The following is a 21,001-nucleotide window of genomic DNA, read 5'->3' as shown; positions in this document are numbered from 1 at the left end:
TGTTTTACAAAAAAGAACACTAGCTTGAACTTAAGAATCAGCTCTCTGAGTTTTACACCTACACTACAATCCTAAAGCACACCTAAAACACAGACCTACAGTGAACATCACATTTAATGGTGAAACATTGGAAGAATTTCTTTTAAATCTAAAAATGAGGCAAGCATGCCTACAATCATTATTTCTGTTCCACATTGCACTGAAGGCAGTGAGACAAGAAAAATAAAACATTTAAGGATTTGAAAAGAAGAAACAAAGATGTTATTATATGCATACAATAGGACTGCCCAAGCAGAAAAACCTAATCTAAAAATCATTGGAATTAATAAGAGCATTGCTTGAACAATTTCTTTGGGGACCTATGCATGACATTTATTCCAGGAGATAGCTAGCATGCATAGCTTTGGTTAATTCATTTTCACAGCTGTAGAGTATATAATTATTTGTGTAGACTGCAATTGTATCCACTCTCCTTTTGATTAATCTTTTGGTGGCTTCCAATTTTTTATAATTATAAACTGTTGTCAGCATCTATGATTTATGTCTCCTTTTATCAGAAAAGGTTTCCTAGCCCAGGACTTTTTTTTTTTCCTACCTCTCAGGTTTAAGGCCAGGCAAAGGTATTTAGAATTGCTCTAGGGTTCTTATCTAGGAATGTTTCCCCACAATAACATCTTTCAAATGTTATGTTCTGAAAACATATGAACAGATGCAAGAAAAGGCTGAATAATATCTAAGTGGTTATAGCAATGATGTGAAAGAGAAAGGTGAAGTGTTGAGTCAGGGGTCTACTTAAAACTTTGCTACCATCAGGGGCACCTGGGTGACACAGTGAGTTAAGCCCCTGACTTTGGCTCAGATCATGATCTCACCAGTTTGTGAGTTCAAGCCCTGAGTTGGGCTCTGTGCTGACAGCTTGGAGCCTGGAGCCTGCTTTGGATTCTGTGACTCCCTCTGTCTCTGCCTTTCCCCTGCTCTCTTTCTCTCTCTCTCTCTTTTTCTCTCTCTCTCTTTCAAAAATAAACAAACATTAAAAACAACAACAACAAAAACTTCGCTGTGATCAACGTGCTGCATTTAACTTGAGTGTGGGGTGGGTGGGGGGCAGGAAGGCTGTGGGTATACAGCAGGTACTCTATCCTCATTGATTAATCTGAAGTGAGGTTTCCCATCTTATTTTTCCTGTTAGTTTGCTATCTTCCAATATAATTCTTTTATTTTATTTTTAGCAAATGTATTTTTAATCCTTTAACCAGGAGGGAAGTCGTAGGATTGTGTTGATTTGGGAAGCAGAGAGATAAGCCCTTTGTTTGCTTAGGAGTTAATTTTGTTGGCAGAAGGGTCAAGCCAAAGGCAGCTGGTTCTTTTCTTCTCCAGCATCGACCTGTGAGTGATCGTAGTCCTATATCATTCATGCCATGGGATCTTATTCCTAGGGTGGTCTGTGTAACACAAGTGACAAAGTGCTGGAGAAGTGTGGGTTTTCCCACAGAAACATCTCCATCCTTCCCATAAGGGAGAGCTTGATTGCAGAGCTGGGACATCCAGCAGACCTATTCTGGCTCTGTCTCCCAATGTGGGGGACACAGGAAGGAATGGTGAACTGGTTTGGGGAATGAGGAATCCTACTTCCTTGATTTCACTATAAGACCCTCTGGAAGAAACTCTGGTTGGGTACCCACTTCATCTTCTCAGGAAATCTCCATGGCATCTTGAGGAAAGGTTGATTCCATGCCCTAGAGATACTGTGCCTCTTATTCTCTGAAGAAGGAGCCAGTGATCCTCCTTGAACATGTCTTCTTCCTTCAAATACCTTTCTGTGAGTGAGTCCTTCTCTTCATTCTCAATCAAGGTGGTCACATTTGGAGACAGTGTCACTGAGTGACCCTTTTACCAACCCACTAACAGTGAAGAGGAGGGTCTTTTCACATATTATAGACTGAATGTTTGTGTCCACCACAAAATTCTTATGTTGAAGCCCTAAACCACAATGTGAAGGTAGTAGGAGGTGGAGCCTATGGGAAGGCTGGATGAGGTTATGTGAAGGGGGCTCCATGATAGGACTAGTGTCCTTATAAGAGGAAGAGACCAAAGAGAGCTTGCTGTCTACCTCTCTGCCATGCAAGCATACATTGAGAAGGTGGCCATCTGTAATCCAGGAAGAGGGCCCTCACCACAAACCACATCAGCCAGCACCTAGATCTTGGACTTCCAGCCTCCAGAGCTGTGAGAAACATATGTCTGCTGTTTAAGCCACCTGAGCTGTGGGATTTTGTTATGGTATCCCAGCAAACTAAGACAACACGTCAGCTCTGTCAATAGGATTGCTTCCTTGAAAAAGTGTAAATTGATTTTTTCCTCTTGTGGGACTGATTGGAGGCAGCATGGACAATTCATTACCACATGTGGGGAGAGCAGTACCCAAGGGGGACAAAAAATATATCAAGTTGATCTCATACCAGACAGCATTAGGGAAACAGATCTCAAGAATGAACACTTGCCCTGCAGGCCTCTGTAGGACAGAGTGTGGCCAAAATTGCCTCAGGGGCCCCAAGGGCAGCATCAGGAAGGAAGGCAGGTGGCAAAGTAAGGAAGCTCCCTGCCACAAGTATCTAAGCCTCCCAACCTACACGTTATTACCAACAATTACCACGGCTACCCCTGCACTTCATGGCTCCTAGTACAGTAAAACCGTGGATTGCGAGTAACTTGTTCTGTGAGTGTTCTGCAACATAAGCACATTTTTCTAACAAATTTTAACTTGATAAACAAGTGCGTGTGATGTCTTGCAATACGAGTAGTACGAGACGCCAAAAATCACATGATCACAACAGAGAAAATGGCTCTTCTTCCCACCCCCCCTCTTGCTATGGGATTGTGGGTGATTGTCTCCCATGCTCTGATGCTCAGTCTCAGGCTGCGGTGTTTGGCAGAAATCAGTGATTTTTCAGAACGTTGGTAGGTGCCCACAACTGGCACTAGTGTATTTTTTGTCACTTCAAAGCACCTATGGATAGTCCTTTGCTTTTTCATACAAGAGGAAGCTTAGGAATGCTTTGCTTCATTCTAGGTCAGGCTGCCTGCAGATAGAGATGCTTTCCTCTGCTGCCTTATTGCCAGTTACATTAAATACAGTAGATGACAAGAGTTTATTCATACTGTACTGTAGTCAACATCTGTGCAAGTGTATACAATGGCCCCATGCAGAAAAAGATTCCATTGAGCCAATAGATAGCAGTGATTCTGTTAGTGATAGTGAAAGTTGTCCTACACAATAACCCTCCTCTCTCTTTTCTCCCTCACACCAGCCATGAAGGTTTTCAAAGCTAAGTGCAGGTTAATTTATTTTTCTTTATATTTTGTATTTTTTGCATTATATTACAGTATTGTAATCATTTTTATATGAATATTTTGGTGTTGTAGGATGAACCATCTGAGTTTCCATTATTTCTTATGGGGAAATATCAATATACAGGTGCTTTGGATTACAAGCATGTTTCTGGAACGAATTATGCTTGCAAACCAAGGTTTTACTGTATTTGAATCATTTCTGAGAAATTCTTCTCATGTCACAGAGGGAGTCTTGTCACAATCTCCAAGGCTGAGCAGGTATAGAAGCTATCGACCCCATATTGGACTACAAGCTCCTTCTCTGATTTCTCCCTGGGGAACAAGCTTCTCTAGCAAGAATTTTCCTTTAACAAGACCTGCTTACATTGCTGGAGAGAATGTAAAATGTACAGCCACTACGGAAAACAGCAAAGTTGTTTCTTAGGAAACTAAATATACATTTACCGTATTACTCAGCCATCTCAGTTCCTGGTACATATCCCAGAGAAATGAAAACTATGTCCATATGAACCTGTATGTGACAGATCATAAGAGCTTTATCTGTCATAGCCTCAAATTGGCCAAATGTCCTTCAGTAGGTAAATGGTTAACAAACCATAGTGCATCCATACTGTAGAATAGAGCTCAGCAATAAACACGAATTAGCTGTTGGTACACACCACAACCTAGATGGATCTCAAGGATGCTATGCCAAGTGAAAACAACCAATCTCAAAAGGTTACGCACCATATGCATCCATTTGTATGACATTCTCAAGATGACAAAATTATATTGATGGAGAGCAGATTGGTGGTTGCTAAGGGTAAGGAAGGGGATAATTAATCAAAGGGAGCCTGAGGAATATCCTTTGTATCTGTGTCTTGATTGGGGTGGTGGTTACATGCGATAAAATTACATAAAACTGCACATGCACGTGTGTTCACATGTGTATACATGAGTGCATGTAAAAACTGGTTAAATTCAATTATGTAAAATGTTAGCACGGAGGGAGGCAGGTGAAGGATACACAGGACCTCCCTGTACTCTTCTTGCAACTTCCTGTAAATCTATCATTATTGCAAAATAAAAAGTCAAAAAAAAAAAAAAAAAAAAAACAAGGCCCAGCTCTAGGTTTGAGCCTAAGTCCCTGCATCTCACTTTCAGCAGTTCTGTCGACAGCACAGGCTCTGAGCCCCACATGCAGGCTCCACGCTCTTGGCCCCTAGGGCATCTGAGAAACTGGCACCAGAAGGAAGTGTAAAGCTTAAAGCATGGGCACCTGGGTGGCTCAGTCCGTTAAGTGTCTGATTCTTGGTTTCAGCTCAGGTCATGATCTCATAGCTCATGGGTTTGAGCCCCACATCAGGCTCAGTGTTGTCAGCGCTGAGATGGGAAATCCCAGCACTGCTTGGGATTCTCTGTCTCTCTGTCTCTCCCTCTCTCTCTGCTCCTCCCCCACTGGCATTCTCTCCCTCTCTCTCCCTCTCAAAATAAATAAACTTAATTTTTTTTAAAAAGAAAGCTTTAAGTGGTGCCAAGTTTTTCCTTCTACAGATGAGGAAAGAGAGGCTCAGTAAGGTAGGGTGATGGCTGGCTGTTGCCTTGACTTAAATTCTGAGTTAAGTAGAAGTAGCTATTCCTATTACTTCTAGAAAGAGTCCCCTGAAATGGTTAGCCTAGAAGACCACAGTGACACACAGTTGCGGTTTTTGTTCTTGTGGAGTGTGGGATGGTGGGAGGAGAGTAAGGACTGCAAAGAACAAACTGGTTTTGGGTCAAACTGGACCTCAGCAGTACAGTTATTCAATTCCACATGATGGGAAGATGTTTGGCAAAGTCTGAGAAAGGGTGAGAACTCAGAGCTTACCTGCAAGATGCAGGCCAGTGATGACGGTGCAGTCTTCTTAACCCCAACAACCACAGAAGCATGTGCTTCACTGGGGCGCTTGAATGGCTCAGTTAAGTATCTAACTCTTGATTTTGTCGCAGGTCATAATCTCATGGTCTTGCGCTGACAGTGTAGAGCCTGCTTGGGATTCTCTCTCTCCTTCTCTCTCTGCCCCTCCCTGGCTCATGCTCTCTCTCTCCCAAAATTAAAAAAAAAAAAAAAACCAGAAACGTGTGCTTCACTAAGGTTGGCACCTTCTTGGGAAATACATAGGAAGAAAGCAGAAATCCACCTTTCCAGTGCCTTTCTAAACAAGAGAAGAAAGAAAGTTAAGTATTCTGGCCTTTTCAGGATCCTTCCAGAGGTGACTCTAGGAACTTTAAGATCTGTGTATGTTCCTACAAACACCACCCACCTCTGACCTCAAGTCTTCGAAGAATCTGAACTGACTGCATATATAACATTCAAGGTGAACGCCACAAATGAAGAACTTCCCTGATTTCACAAAGGGCTTTGTTGGCAAATGTGAAGCTCCCAGAAATTACATGCTCTTGAGGCCCTCAGAGTTTTTGTATGTGTTGTTCTCTCTGCCCATGTTTCTTGGAAAAGAGTACCTGTGTATAGACAGTCTCTCTGGGTTCATACTGCAGCCCCTTTCAGGTGCGTGACCCTAGACACTTTCCTTAAGCCCTCCTTGCCTCAGTTTCCTAGACTCTAAAATGGAGATAATAATACTATTTCTCTCTTAAGGCTTTTGAAAGTATTCAAGCTAATACACACATAGTGCTTCAAATAGCACCTGTCTGTGGTCAGAGCTACAAAAGAGACCACTGATTTCATTCTCCTGGGTCCCCTGCAGCTGGCAAGTCTGAGCGCTGGCATCATCTCCATTTGGTGGCCATCTCTGACCACTCACACTGGATCACGCACACCCCCCTTGTTCTTTGTTGCACCTTGTAGCTATGCTGTGTGGAGATTGTCTATTCACCTTTCCTTTCTCCTTCTACACTCTGTGTTCCAGAAAGTCAGGGGTTACGCCTAAAACTAACTCATCTTTGTATCTTGCACAGTGCTCAGCCCATGGTAGGAGCTTCAAACATGTTCGGGATTGGATCAATAGACTGGTATTAGGTTTCTTGTCTCCCCTGTTGATGTAGCATCTCCTACTCTATTTTCTGGTCACCCACAAAAAATAGGAAGAGTCCAAATGCTGGCAGGCTCTGATTGGTTGGTCTGACTTCAAGTGTGTGTCCCAAACACAATCTCACCAGAAGAATATTGACCGCCCCCCCTCCCTCCCCAGTCTGAGTACTGAGAACTATAGGGGAAAGTGATCTTTATGTCCACTTGTATTAGGAGAAGACAAATTAAGATTGAGACTTCTTAAAACAGAAATGTTTTAGCAAAACATCTGAGGAGATAAAGGAGCAGGCAGACCATTTCCAAAATCACTTCAATCCCTTACTTACCCCTGTCTGATTGTTTTTCAACGTTCCTTTATTCACTCAACAAACAATTATCCAATACCTATTACATAGTGCAAATCAGACAAGATATTGTCGGAGTGTGGAATTCAGAAATAGTAAAGGGACTGTATGTTGTTGTTGTTGTTGTTGTTGGTTTTCATTCTCAAATTCTTATGGAAATATTTTCTGGAGAGTTTATAGCTTAAACCTTACCTCTCTTCTGAAAATGAAAAAGTTTTTATTTCTTGGTAGCCTGTACTTGTGCCTGTGTTCAGGAACAGAGGCAGCCTCTTAAGAAGAAAAAAAATTCAATAAAAAGTAGATGGACCCAGTAACTTTGGTGGCTCAATCAGTTAAGTGTCTGACTCTTGACTTCAGCTCAGGTCATGGATCTCATGGTTAGCAGGTTCGAACCCTGCATTGGGCTCTGCACTGGCAGAGCAGAGCCTGCTTGGGATTCTCTCTCTCTCACTCTGCCCCTCCCCCACTCATACTCACCCTGCTCTCTCTCTCTCTCTCTCTCTCTCTCTCTCTCTCTCTCCCTCTCCCTCTTTCTCTCTCAAAATAGATAAACTTAAAAAAAAAAAAAGTAGATGGACATGTTGACATTCCATCCCCAAAGGTCATGGAGGTTTATGGAGAGATACCAAACACATACAACACGACACATTCTGCCGACAATGACACCCAAAGCTTCTGAGCCCCACCATGGTGGACCTTGGTCACCTTTGTGGACACAAAGGGTATAGGAAAGTAAAGCCAATTAGGCCACAAAAGACACAACTAATCGTTTAATTATATACTTAATTAAGGCCAGAATGTCTTTTATTTTCAATCACAACGTTTTAGTATTTTTTTAAGTTTATTTATTTATTTATTTTGAGAGGGTCGGGGGGGTGCTTATGGGAAGATCAGAGAGAGAGACAAAGAGAGGATCCCAAGCAGGCTCTGAGCTGTCAGTGCAGAGCTTGATGTAGGGCTCAAACCCACAAACCATGAGATCATGACCTGAGCAGAAATGAAGAGTTGGACTCTTAAACGACTGAGCCATCCAGACACCCCAAGTTTTTAGTATTTTTTAATTTCAGGGATTGCTTGGATCCCTATGAACAAGTGATTGTTCCCCCCTCAGCACAGAGGTCTGAGTGAGCCCTGTAGGCAGCCCACTGGTCCTGGATGGCCAGCTTCTCTGAGCCCACACTTTCTCTTCCCCTTACATGCCCCCCACCCTATGCCCACTCTCTCCCAACAGCCCTCAATGTCCACCTTTTTACCTCTATCCTCTTGGTCCCTGGACCCCATCTCAAACCTTTCCATGCCTGGGTTAGTGTTTGGCATTGAGTCCATGTTCCTGAAATGAAACAGAAAAAAATTCTCTTAAGGGGATGTTCCAAGAATTCTAACTAAGCCTTTCTTGAACGAATTCCTTTACAAGCCACTGGGGTGGCTACTGAAGCCCTGGAGCGCCTGGTGTGCTTCCAGACCCTCAGCATGGAGACAATGGGAAATATTTTGTCTAGAGAAGAAGTTAGAGAGAGGAAGACAGGTAGGGGGGAGCCAGGAATATGGTGAAACACCCTCCGCCTGCCCCCCCCCCCCCCCGCTTCTTCATACAATCTATAAATTTGTGAAAAGTTTTGTGAGGAGATTTCTTAGGAAATCTGTGAAGTGATTAAATTTTCAGCCTGGAATAATAGCACAATAGATCTAGAAGCCCACCCATGCCATCCCAAGCTCAGGGAATGAGCACACAACTTAGTGTGGCTTATGACCATGGTTTTCACAAGTCGCTGAACAATAGAATCACCTGCGGAGTATATACGAATCTTGAGGCCCAGACAGTATCCAGAACATCTGAGGCAGGACCCAGGCATCAGTAATTTTACAGAGCTCCCCAGGTGACTCCAATGTGCAGCCAAGTTTAAGAACAAGGGACAAAGAACATCTCCAACCTCTAACCGTGTTCAGTGTGATCCTATTTATATCTCAACGGCTGAGAGGCTCTAGCTGACATCTAGGTTTTGTTTCAGAAATATCTATTGAACTTTACTAAATTATTTTAAACCCTAGAGTGCTCTTAACATGACAAAGAAAATTTTAAAAAGAAGTTAGTTTCATTTTGAATTGTCACAAGAAGTATAGTCAATGTTGCCCTAACAGAATCCATCCTTTTTTGCCCAATGATTGAAAATCTACTATGTAGTTACCACTGGCCTAGATGCTTTACATGAATTATTTTTAGTTTTTTAAATGTTTATTTATTTATTTTGAGAGAGAGAGAGAGAGAGAGAGAGATCAGGAGAAGGGCAGAGAGAGAGGGAGACAGAATCCCAAGAAGACTCTATGCTGTCAACAGAGCCTGACTTGGGGCTTGAACCCATGAACCACGAGATTATGACCTGAGGTGAAGTTGGACCTTCAACGAACTGAGCCATCCAGGCACCCCTTGGATTGCTTAATTCCTACAAAAACCTTTAACACCTCTGTTTTTTCATCTGTGCTTTCCCAGAGTCCTTTGGGTTGGGAAACAGCCACCCAGCTTTGCAGAGTAACAGTGAGCTAGGCAATCCTAGCAAACAATCCTTGCAAGGAAGTCTAGCCAGCAAGCCTTGCAAAACTGAGGACTTGGGTCTGCCTTGCCTTGTCCCTCCTCATGATCAACCTGAGACACAAGAGGAGCAGTCTTGGTGCATGTATCTGGGTTCATTCCACTTCTGTCCAGAGCTCTGTTTCCTTCTCTGAGTCAGTTGACCTCTCTTGCTGTTTGTCTATCACACACAGCTGTGTGAGAGCAGAGCCACAGCAGGCTGAGTCTGGAGACTGGAGTCCATCACTTTGCTGCCCTAGATCTCAGCCTCTTCATCACAAAATGGAGATATTAATACCTGATGTCCTGGCCACCCACAAGACAGGGGCCAGAGTCAATGATTCATATATATCTTGGAACCTCCTGGTACTTTGGGTGCAAGTCCAGTTCTATAAATAAGCAGACAGAGATGATGTCAGATGTTCCCTCTCACCCAGTTTACTGGCCCCTACTCACTTATGCTTCATATTCCACAGCACCAGACGCCAAGGACAAAGTCCTTAGCTTTTTCCCAGTTCATGATTTCCAGAAGCAGGAGGGAATTCCTTTTCAGCGTGCCCAGCATTTGAAGAATAGTCCCAGAGTTTATCTTCAAAGCCACACACACCATCACGTAAACCACCTGTACATCATAACCCAGTCCTTGTGCCCTGTCAGAAAACAGAGAGATTTGCAGGAAATGCAGAGGTGAAATATGACAGGTATATCCTGATTGTGTCTCAGTGTCACCAAACACTGCCATGGTTTCTGACATACCTAAGCCAAAGAGTATGAAACCACATGTGTGCTCCTTCCTGGGAAAGAAGTTTACCTGCTGGTGAAATGTAAATCCTCACCCTCGAAGTGTAGTGGAGACTCATGCTCTGAAGTCTAATTTTCCATTAAAAGGAAAAAAAGACATTTTAGCTTTTCTCCATTTTTCTATCCCGTATGGATTGACTACAGATTAGCAACAGAAAGTTAAATAATTTTAAATACTAAACAGAATAAGCAAGTTCCTTGGATGCTTCTAGACTTGGGGGAGCCTACTCAATCAACATCAACAGTAGGGCTCTGGGTAAACTGGCCTAGTCAAACACAGTTTGAATACACCATCTGCCTATCCAAGATAAAATGAGAAGTCAGGTCATACATCTGACTTTGGCTGTGTGAGTCAATTCCCAAGGAAATACCTCTAAAGAGACTGGAACATGGTGGGACTGCTATTATTTGAATTAATGGCCCATTGGGGGGCATCTCTGTGCTGTCCTAGAGTAACAAGATTTGAAAGGCAGAAATAAAAAGGTATCAGGAAATAACAGAACAACATAGCTAAAATACATTTGCCACATTATAAGTCACTTCTCTATCTTCAAAGGCAGAGAGGGAGTCTGAGGGAAGGGGTAGAAGGAACGTACCACAGTGGCATCAAGGACGAAAAGAGGAAAGTTAATTTTATGTTGCCATGGTAATGAATTTCCAGCAAAGACATCTCACTTACACATGAAGCCTTACACACCATCCTCTTTTTAGGGATCCACAGTGACCCTTGACAGTTGTCCTGTGAATCACACAAACAAATTAAAATACCCCAATCAAAAAAGGCAGACTTCCAGATCCATGCACAAGTAGGCCTGTATAAGATACAGAATACAAATTTGCAGAATTGGTAATCATGTAACTTAAAGGAAGAAGTCAAAAGCAAGGCCTATTTGTTGTTCGGAGTTTTTTGGGGGAAAATAATTCTGAAAGATGGCAGAGGAATGAATATCTTCTACTATTTAGCCTGGGATTAGATTTTTGACCACACTCTGAAACTCCATCCTAAGTGCCAAAGCAAAATTCTTATTATGATGGTGATAAAGTTAATGTACTAACACCTGCCAAGAGAAACTTCCAGATATGGGGAGAGGTTTGATATCACTGGCCTTACAACTCAGTCTTCCCCGGTAATTGCTGGCACCCACCAAGCCTGGAAATAAATGCTCAACTTCCCTTCTGTTATCATCAAACTAACTGACTTTCTGTCCTTCCCATCTATTTATCCAACCATCTGATATTCTGAGACATACCTACTAGACTAGATTCTGGTTATGTGGTGATGAGTAAACAAAGCCTAGCTCCTGACCACTCACAGCTTATACCCTAGTGCAATCTACTAGAGTGCAAACTAGTAATAATTCCCACACTCACAATGATAAAAATATACACATGGGAGACCAGGGGAAGGACAGGTGAGAAAACCCTAGTTGGAATCCTGGGTAGTGGGTAGTTGAGCCAGACTGTGAAGGTGTAGAAAACAAAACAAAACAAAAAGTAGGGGAGGCAATCAAAGTTTTCCTATGTGGGGTCTAAACTTCTCACAAGACATTTACTGGAAATTGACCGAATTGATTTTTACACTGCAGATAGAGGGAAACATGCTTTCGGAAAACAGAGAATAAAAGTAAGAGTGATTTATCAGCAAAAACTGAGTTAGCACCTGCCATTGGAGGTGCATATCAGATATGATGGGAAGGGGAGGAGTAATCAAAATACAAGGGAGGCGAATATGATACAATAATATACGATAGAAAGGTCCTGCCCTCGAAGATCTGACATTGGTTGAGGAAGCAAGACATTATCATATAAAGCATTGAGTAACTATGCAATGTAGCCCATGTTACATGCTAAATAATCAGCATAGATCATAAATTCATAGGAATAAAAAGAAAGAAGCTGGTGGAATGAGGTAATATATTTCCCAAAGAGGTCAGGGTTTGGATAGAAGGGAGAGAAACCATTGCAGGTAAGGAAAGCACGGATCATATCATGTCACCCTCTCCTTCTACAATCATCAATGGCTCCCCAAACATAGTTACTGGCTCACTCTTTGGGCTTCCATGGGCCAGGACATCCCTACTCATATACTCCTGAAAACTAAGATGGCTTCTTTGAATCTCTATATCCCAAGCATTAAGCACAGTGCCTGCCACTGGTAGGGGGTTCAATATATCCACCCCAGAAACATATGGAGCCAGTCAGAGATATTTGAATCCCAAGTTACTTTGGACCATATAAGAACAAGAAGGATTGTGAAGGCACAATTTGAAGGGCTATTGAGGGTTCTAGCAATACAACACAAAAGGCCCCCCATGATGATGAATTCTATGCATCCACTTGGCTAGGCTCTGGTGCCCATTTGTTTGGTCAAGGTGTTGCAGTGAAGATCGGGGCACCTGGATGGCTCAGTCGGTTAAGCATCCAACTCTTGATATCGGCTCAGGCCATGATCTCATGGTTGTGAGATCGAGCCCCACATCAGGCTCTGCACTGAGCATGGAGCCTGCTTGGGATTCTCTCTCCCTCTCCCTCTGCCCCTCCCCTGTTTGTTCATGTGTGTGTGCAAGTGCTCTCTCTCTAAATAAAAAAATAAACTTAAAAAATAAAAGATGTTCCCTTGAAGGTATTTGTGGATGTGATTAACATTTATAATCAATAAACTTTGAGTAACGCTGGTTATCCTCGCTAATGTGGGTGAGACTCATCCAATCCTTTGATGGCCTTAAGAGAAAATTCTGAAGTTTCCAGAAGAAGCAGCAATTCAGTTGCAAGGCTGCACCATAGAAATGCAACCTGAGTTTCTAGCCTGCTGTCCTGCCCTGCAGATTTCAGACTTGTTAGCCCACATCCACTCATAGTCACACAAGGAAGAGAGAGACAGAGAGAGACAGAGAGAGAGAGAGAGAGAGAGAGAGAGAGAGAGAGAGATTACCTTCGTGCAGCAGGAAGAACATGGATAAGCCTAGAGATTGACTTGGCAGAGACATGGGAAGGCCAGTGGAGGTGAGGCTTGAGCTGGCACTCCATAAGAGCAGAAGAGCCAGTGCTTCACCCAGTTTTTTAAAAATTTTTATTCATTCTTTTTGAGAGAGAGAGAGCAGTAGTGGGGAAGGGACAGAGAGACAGACACAGAATCTGAAGTAGGCTCCGGCCTCTCTGAGCTGTCAGCCCAGAGCCTGACATGGGGTTTGAACTCACAAACCACAAGATCATGACCTGAGCCCAAGTTTGATGCTCAGCAGACTGAGCCACCCAGACGCCCCAGTGCTTCACCCATTTTGCAACAGTTTGTAAAACCCAAGCAATCAAAATGTAAAGGCATGTGTGTGCACGTGTGCATACACACACACATGCACACACACACACACACACACACACAAACACATGCACATAAATGTGTATAAAACTGGTACAGTCTGAATAAACTCTCTTCATGGTACCAGTGTCAGAGTCCTGGTTCTGATGCTGTACTCTATTATATGTAAGATGTTGTGATGGGGGAAAGCAGAATGAAGGGTGAGTGAAACTTCTCAGTATCTTTTTGCAACATTTTGTGAGAATATAATTATTCAAAATATAAAGTAAAAAGTAACCCTCAAGCAGAGCTATGAGATATTTAAAAAATAGTAGCATGAGATTTGGCCCCTCTGGTAACCCTCAAAGCACCCAGCAATACGGGCTGCTGCCTGCCAGGTGACACCCATGAACTCCAGGACTCAGCAACCGATGCCTGAGAACAAAGCAGCAAGGAACCCAGCAGAGGGCACTACCCGCCCCCAGACCCATCAAGCTTGCATCCCCACCACCCTCCAGTAAGGAACTACATTTCCAGAGCCTGTGCTGTTGGGTTTAGTGTTCTATCCTGATTCTAGCTGAGGCTTGGCACTGATGAGAAACTACCAAGGCGAGCTTGTCCTCTCCTGGACCATCCAATTCTGGCCCAGACCAGGCGAACGCAGGCCACCAACAGAGATTAAGGCACAAAAATTGTTCTGGAGCTGAGATTTGTTAAGACCCTACTCACACTTAGTCCCACCTGTTTATCTAATTCTATTCTACTCTATGGATGAGCAAGAAAACAGCTCCAGGACCACTGCCCTTAATATGCAAGGCAGATGCAGCCAGCTGCTTTCCCGAAGCCTCTTCTCACCCCCAGCACCATTTGCTTTCAGCTGTTTAGAGGAGCCTGCCTTCCATATGCACACGTGTCCCAGAGGCCAGGGACAGCAGAGGCAGTTTGGGGCATCCCAGGCTCACTCCCTGCAACTACCATCCTCCACCTTGGGCAGAACCCATAGATGTCAACAGAACAGACAGAAGGGGGTTATAACACAGAGGCTAAGGAAAAAAAATATTCAAAATGAAAAGATTGTATATTTCACGATGAAGCTTTGGCTTTTTCCTCAGCTCATTTGCCATTCTACAATGAAGTGTCTAGAGGAAACATTTATCTCTGCCCTCATAGCCCGGGAACACCAACTCTCATTAACTTTCCAATTTCATTCTTTCAGAAGATCCAAGTTCAGATAATCCAATTTATATGTATTAAAAATTACTTGAGGCAAGTGTCCAAGGGACTCTCTCCTCTCACCACCACCACCCCGCCCCCAGCAGTTTTCAAATTACGTAAGAAGAACTACTTTAAAAATGCAATCCGCCATCTTTTATTTTGGTAGGCTATTCCGAGCCACTTGCCTGGTAAGTGACAAAGAAGTTCTTGAAAATAGAGGTTCTCCACCACAGGCGGATTTGTCCTCCAGGACACATTTTGGCAATGTCTGGAGACATCTTTGGATGCCACAATTGGATTTAGGGATAGGGGGTGCTGCTGGTATCTGGGGGGGTCAAGGCCAAAGATGTGGCTAACATCCTGCAATGCACGGGACAACTCCCACAAAAAAGGATTATCTGACCCAAAAAGTCAGTAGTGCCAAGGTTGAGAAAACCTGTCTTAGAGTTCTCTACAAGTTTACTACATACAACATTTATCATTCAATTCATCAAACAATCACTTGGAACTTAGCATAATCTTAAAGCATTGTGCTAGACCCTGAGGCTGGGAGCCTGCCTTACAGCATCTAGTAGAGGGATGGCAGAGGTATAAAGAAAATACAAGGCAATATAGAGCCTAAGTGAAAACACAAATCTGCAGAGGGAAGGCTAGCCTCTGAGGATGAGACTGGGGGACAGAAGGAATTGATGTCACTTTTGCCAAGACAACTACAAACTGCATGTTCACTCTCAAATATAAAATTCGATCACAAATATAGAATAAAAATAACCGCTAGGAAAGATCACCAAACCCCTAAGAGATTTTGAAGCAATCTGTCTTTTTTTTTTGTTTATTTATTTTGAAAGACAGAGAGAGAGAGCTGAAGGGGCAGAGAGTGAAGGAGAGAGAATTCCAAGCAGGCTCTGCACCATCAGCACATAGCCCGATGTAGGGCTTGAACTCATAAACCAGGAAAGCATGACCTGAGCTGAAAGAGTCAAAAGCTTAACCAACTGAGCCATCCAGGTGCCCCTGAAGCAATCTATTTTAATGTTTTTATGTATCCAGCCTCAGAGAGAAACAATCTACTGTTTTCTTTGTGACTTTGTTCCCTATTAAGATTATTCTCCTGGGCACGTCTAGATAGCTAAGTCAGTGAAGTTATTCAACTCTTGATTTCAGCTTAGATCATGATCTCACAGTTCGTGGGATGGATCCCCATGGCTCTGGCCCCTAGGGCATCTGAGAAACTGGCACCAGAAGGAAGTGTAAAGCTTAAAGCGAGGGTGCCTGGGTGCCTTAGTTGGTTAAGCGTCATGATCTTGGTTTTGACTCCGTCATGATCTCATAGTTCGTGGGTTTGAGCCTGGCATCAGGTTCTGTGGTTACAGTGCTGAACCTGCTTGGGCCTCTCTCTCTCTCTCTCTCTCTCTCTCTCTGCCCCTCACCCCCCAAAGAAATACAATTTTTTTAAGATTATTTTTCTAACAATATTTTTCCAGTATCAAGATGTTTTATTTCCTTCTCCTGCCCTTTATTTTTTCTATCTAAACTTTTAAAACATCAGTAAACATTCAGGTGCACTTTCCTAACTGTCTGTTCATTGGCCTCTTTTTTTCAATACTGAGTGCCAAATACTGAGCAGGGACGATTGTCTCCATACCTCTTTCCCCCTTTCCCCAAGCTGAAAGAATCCCAGGACCACACAAAGGTGCTTATGACAGAATGGTCTTTCCTCAGGGAAATGGGTGGCCAGATCAAAGAGGGTTTGATCAAACAGAAGTGCACCTTAGATTAGATTTGCAAGGCAAAATAGCCTAGTGATCATTTCCACAGCAGATACCACAGACAATCACATGTCTTCCAGGTCAGCAGTGTGGATGATAAAACTGTCTGGAACACCATCATTGACAAATGTGAGCTCATAGCTAAGCTGAAATTAAAACCAGTTATGAAACAGAATTATCACATGCCATATGCCTGCGCACAAAATATTCCAGGCCATCTTACAAATTAAATCATTAACATACATCTTTGAGGCTCTACTTCATGAATACTTCTGCACAATACTGGGCTGTAATTTTTTGTTTGTTGTTAAGTCTGGGCTTGAATCTTGACTCTACCCACATGATAGAGTGGGACCTGGATAAGTTCATAGAACCTCTCTGAGTCTATATTTTCCCATCTGTGAAATGAGGAAAATCATAGTTCTCTCTCAAGATTGTTGTTTATTCAATTGGTCTAAGTCCTATCAGGAAAATACAGATCATGTCAGTAATTTTCACTGGGACAGCGAGGAAGCAGCAACCACCAGGAGGGTTGGGAGAGCAGGGGGCAGAAGTTGGAGTTACCAGAACCTGGAAGCTTCAAAGAAGGACGCTGTGAATCTGAGACACAGATTGCTGGGGAAAGGGAGACAGTTTCTGCAGCAGAAACTATTGTAGCAGAAGCTTAGGAACCCACAGAGATGAGCCTCAGCTCATTCTGGGAAGGTGTAGAAGACAGCTGGACACTGGAACCTATTGCCACTGCCAGGGTGACAGGCCATTTCCAGGTGACACTCTTAGGAACTAACAAGTATGCAAGAAAGAGCAGATTCCTTCCCTCACTCAGCCTCAGTCTCCCTCTGGCACTTCTGCTGGTGGGTGGCAAAGGAAAAGCATAATTACAGAGAGCCCTGGTTTACGCAGCACAGTTTGGAAGACTGGATCTGGAGCTGAGGAAGAACAGCTTAACTCATGGCCCATTCAATCCATTTGTTCCCTATAGGTACAGGGTGTTTTCCATGCAGCCGACTGCAGGGCTCTGCTCTACACACTAGGGAGTCGGGAGGATGAAACAGAAAATTCTTGTAAAGTGCACAACTCATTGACCATTACAACTTAGACTCTCAGTTAAAATCAGTTCTCTCTCTCGGGCCCAGTGGGAAACAAAAAGAAAGGACATAGAAACCAAAACAAAACAAAAACCCAGCTCCTTTCTTTCAGGAGCTTCCAAGTTTAGATTGAGTGTTGTAGGATGAATCCAAGAGCAGATTACAAAGTAATATGTGTTGGTACATTTTGAAATAATATTTCAGACAACTGTTTTAAGAATTTGGAGAAGCCAAAAAATATTTGGGGGATGGTCAGGGAAACGCTCACAAAAAAGATGGGAATGAGCAAGTCCTCAGTATTTAGACAACAGCAAAAAGGGTGAGACCATTACATGTTAGAGAAAGCACATTAGCAGGTAACTTGGCAGGAATTTGCTGGGTGATTACCTGATCTCAAAACATGGAGGATGAACTAACAATGTGGAGTATGGAAGGTGGGGCCAGTAGGACATTTTCTGACTTTATTCTGAGGCATAAATGAACTTGTGGAGATTTCTGATGAGAAGTGCAAAAGATATTATCTTTGCAGTCCCTATCATATCTGGCACAATACCTCACATATAATGGAATATTTGGGAAAAAAATATTACATTGAATGAGATGAGATGGCATGAAATTACAAAGGCAGGTCTTAACTTTGAAAATTTGTATAGATTTCCCTCTGTTTTAATTATAATAATGCTTTGTGAAATGTTTAGAATAACCAATAAGCAATTTTAAGGCCAAAGGTTCAGGAACTAAAAGAATTCAAGTAACAATAAAAATGTCAAGTCGGATTGTCACCCACCCATCAAGACACCGTGCTCATTTCAGATTGACAGCCTTCCATTGGTGAACATCACGTTGACCAATATTGGCTTTGGAGAGACTTGGAGGGATTATTGAAGACACTATGAATTTATGCAAAAAAAAAAAAGTGCTGGGCAACATGGTGTTGAATCCATTTTAGTGATTCATGTAGGAGAAAAGAAAATATCATTCGTGTGAATTCTTTTTTTTTTTTCAACGTTTTTATTTATTTTTGGGACTGAGAGAGACAGAGCATGAACGGGGGAGGGGCAGAGAGAGAGGGAGACACAGAATCGGAAACAGGCTCCAGGCTCTGAGCCATCAGCCCAGAGCCTGACGTGGGGCTCGAACTCACGGACCACGAGATCGTGACCTGGCTGAAGTCGGACGCTTAACCGACTGCGCCACCCAGGCGCCCCTCATTCGTGTGAATTCTTAATGTGAGTTTGCAGAGTATACAATGTACTCACACCTAATCTGTTGTGTTCTTCTTGGCAGATCCACTACAAGATTTTGGCTTTTCTGTTGACCAGTGTTCTAAACACATGAAGTCAAATCTCAACATTAGGCTTGGAATCGTTCTGAGTAAGTGAAGATTATTGACATGAAATGAAACATTGCACCATCTCTTCCTGCTCCACACACCCCCATTTCTTGCATTAACTCTAGCGGCCAGCTAAGCCACTGTTGCTCACCATTCTGTGGGATTAACTCTATTTCCATCTCTATTTTCACTTCTCTTCCTGAGTGATATCCAGACACAGTAGACTCTCACTGAATGCTGTGCTTTTGTACTGAAAAGACTCTAAGCATTCATTTGGATGATATAAGCACCTGGAATCAGTATATCCAACAGCAACAAAAGATAACGTCAAGCCTAAATATTGATGTCTATGCAGGAAAGAGCTTTTGCTTTGTTATCCCTGCAGCAAACAAGTCAACCTCCAGCAGCATAGCTTATAATTTGCTTTATTTCATTTCCCAAAGAGTTAATGTGATTCCTGAAACTTGTGACAAAAGCAAATACCTTCTCCCTCCACCCCAATCAATGGGCTAGGTAGCTGTCTGATTGTTTTTATTTAGCTATGCCTTTAACAGTTAATCTTTATATTGCTATAGCTACTAGAGTATCTCCTTTCTAAAGTGGTTTTATCAAAGCCAGAACAGAAGGATTCAATAAACTTCATGTGTGGAACCATTCCAGAGAAATGGAGGGAACATTGCTAGGGACCAAGAACTCTCATGCATCTTCGCATTTCTGGAAACTTGCACAATATCTGGATTCTATAGCAGCAGCTGAGTAAAAGAGAAATGGAATGAGAAGTAGGTGCAACATAGTAGGGAGAAATGGAGGAAAAGACACAGAGAATTAGAAGCCAGCACTGACAAGCACCCTAAAGCTTCCTGTATAACTGTGATATAGTATTTACCTAACAACTGTGGGGGGTGACCAAACCCCACCACCTTCAGGGGAGGCACACAATACTATGCAGCTGAGAAGTTGTAGAAGCCAGAGCATCAGGGCTGGGGAGCATAGAGAGTGACTACCTTGCTCCAAAAAGAGAACGTTCATAAAAGGGTCACAGTTCATACCGAGGGCTTCTGCCATTATCCCCTGTAGTTTTGCCTAAGTGTTGTTTTACAAATAAATGAATAAATAAATAAATAAATGGAAGGAGAGAAGGAAGGAAAGAAGGAAGGAAGGAAGGAAGGAAGGAAGGAAGGAAGGAAGGAAGGAAAGAAAGAAAGAAAGAAAGAAAGAAAGAAAGAAAGAAAGAAAGAAAGGCAAAGAAAGCAAGAAAAAGGAAGTTAGGAAGGAAGGAAGGAAAAATGGAAGGAGGGAAGAAAACTTTCCCCATACAGAGCAGACTTCTGGAAATAAAGGCCCTTCTGCTCATGCTTCTATAAACGCTGAATGCTTTGATACACAGCGAAACCCACACTAACAATAAAGCTGGTCTTCTCTTACCTTTAAGGAGAGGACATCAAAGAGCTGTTTCTTGACATAGCTCTCTTCACTAAAGGATCGTCCATTTTGAATTTCTCCTATCCCATCTGTGAAGAGGACCTACCGAAGTTTTCCTTCTGCGGGAGAAGGAAAGGGGGTAAGCCGTGTGACTTGCCGACTGCTTGCTTGGGGTCTAGAGAGGGATGAACAATGGCTTCCAGTTGAGGCTGGAGCCCTGGTTCCACCCCTCACCTTTGGACCAGCTTAACCTTGCTTAACAGCATGTGTTATATGAAAACAGCCCTAAAGCCCATTTCACAGGACCTACCATATACAGTGTATGTGAAAATCAAATGCAACATGCTTCTGAGGCACTTTACAAACAGAAAAGCGTTGCTGTTAGTGGTGGCACCTTATCAAAAAAGGGCTGGCAACAGAAAGAGCCAATAGCTCTGCCAAATCCACTGAGATTCAAAGTATCTCCAGGTTTCTGCTCAGTGATCTCCCAGTAAACAGGGTCTACTCAATAGGTCAATGGACTCAGAGAAAAAGAAAAAAAAATGAAGCTTTCTAAATGTCACTATTTTATTGTGGTCTTGCCCACTCGAGTCATTGACTGATAGGGCTATTCGGTAGCTAGGCTTAAAGTACAAAGCATAAAACCATTACATCATCCCCTCCTTCCTTTTTCAATTCACTAGCCACCTACCCCCGTGCCATATGTACCTAAGGAACACAAAAACTCTACTCCAGCCTGTCCTCACCTCGCTCTGCGCCTTGTCCTCACCCAGCATCTGCACCAAGGCCTTGAGATGCCTCTGTTTA

At 42.9% G+C, this 21,001-nt stretch overlaps 1 protein-coding gene and 1 long non-coding RNA gene across 6 annotated transcripts in view; one reads left to right on the top strand and one right to left on the bottom strand.

Annotated features, from left to right (window-relative positions):
* Nucleotides 1-21,001, top strand: part of LY86 (lymphocyte antigen 86) — a 65,335-nt gene that overhangs the window by 14,968 nt on the left and 29,366 nt on the right. For all 5 annotated transcript variants that reach the window (XM_045057166.1, XM_003985832.5, XM_045057167.1 and 2 more), the window contains exons 2-3: nucleotides 18,727-18,813; nucleotides 20,205-20,333. In XM_045057166.1, the coding sequence (XP_044913101.1) occupies nucleotides 18,727-18,813; nucleotides 20,205-20,333 (216 nt within the window). The remainder of the gene's footprint in view (nucleotides 1-18,726; nucleotides 18,814-20,204; nucleotides 20,334-21,001) is intronic.
* LOC123385311 lies at nucleotides 7,656-20,315 on the bottom strand. The gene is made up of 3 exons (XR_006597582.1): nucleotides 20,198-20,315; nucleotides 9,728-9,921; nucleotides 7,656-8,035 (listed from the first exon to the last, which is right to left on the bottom strand). It is a non-coding gene; the product is annotated as an uncharacterized LOC123385311 (long non-coding RNA).

Source organism: Felis catus, chromosome B2 (assembly GCF_018350175.1).
Source record: "Felis catus isolate Fca126 chromosome B2, F.catus_Fca126_mat1.0, whole genome shotgun sequence".
Lineage (NCBI taxonomy): Eukaryota > Metazoa > Chordata > Mammalia > Carnivora > Felidae > Felis > Felis catus.
Note: the sequence above shows the minus strand (reverse complement) of the source record. Positions and strands in the feature narration are given on the sequence as shown.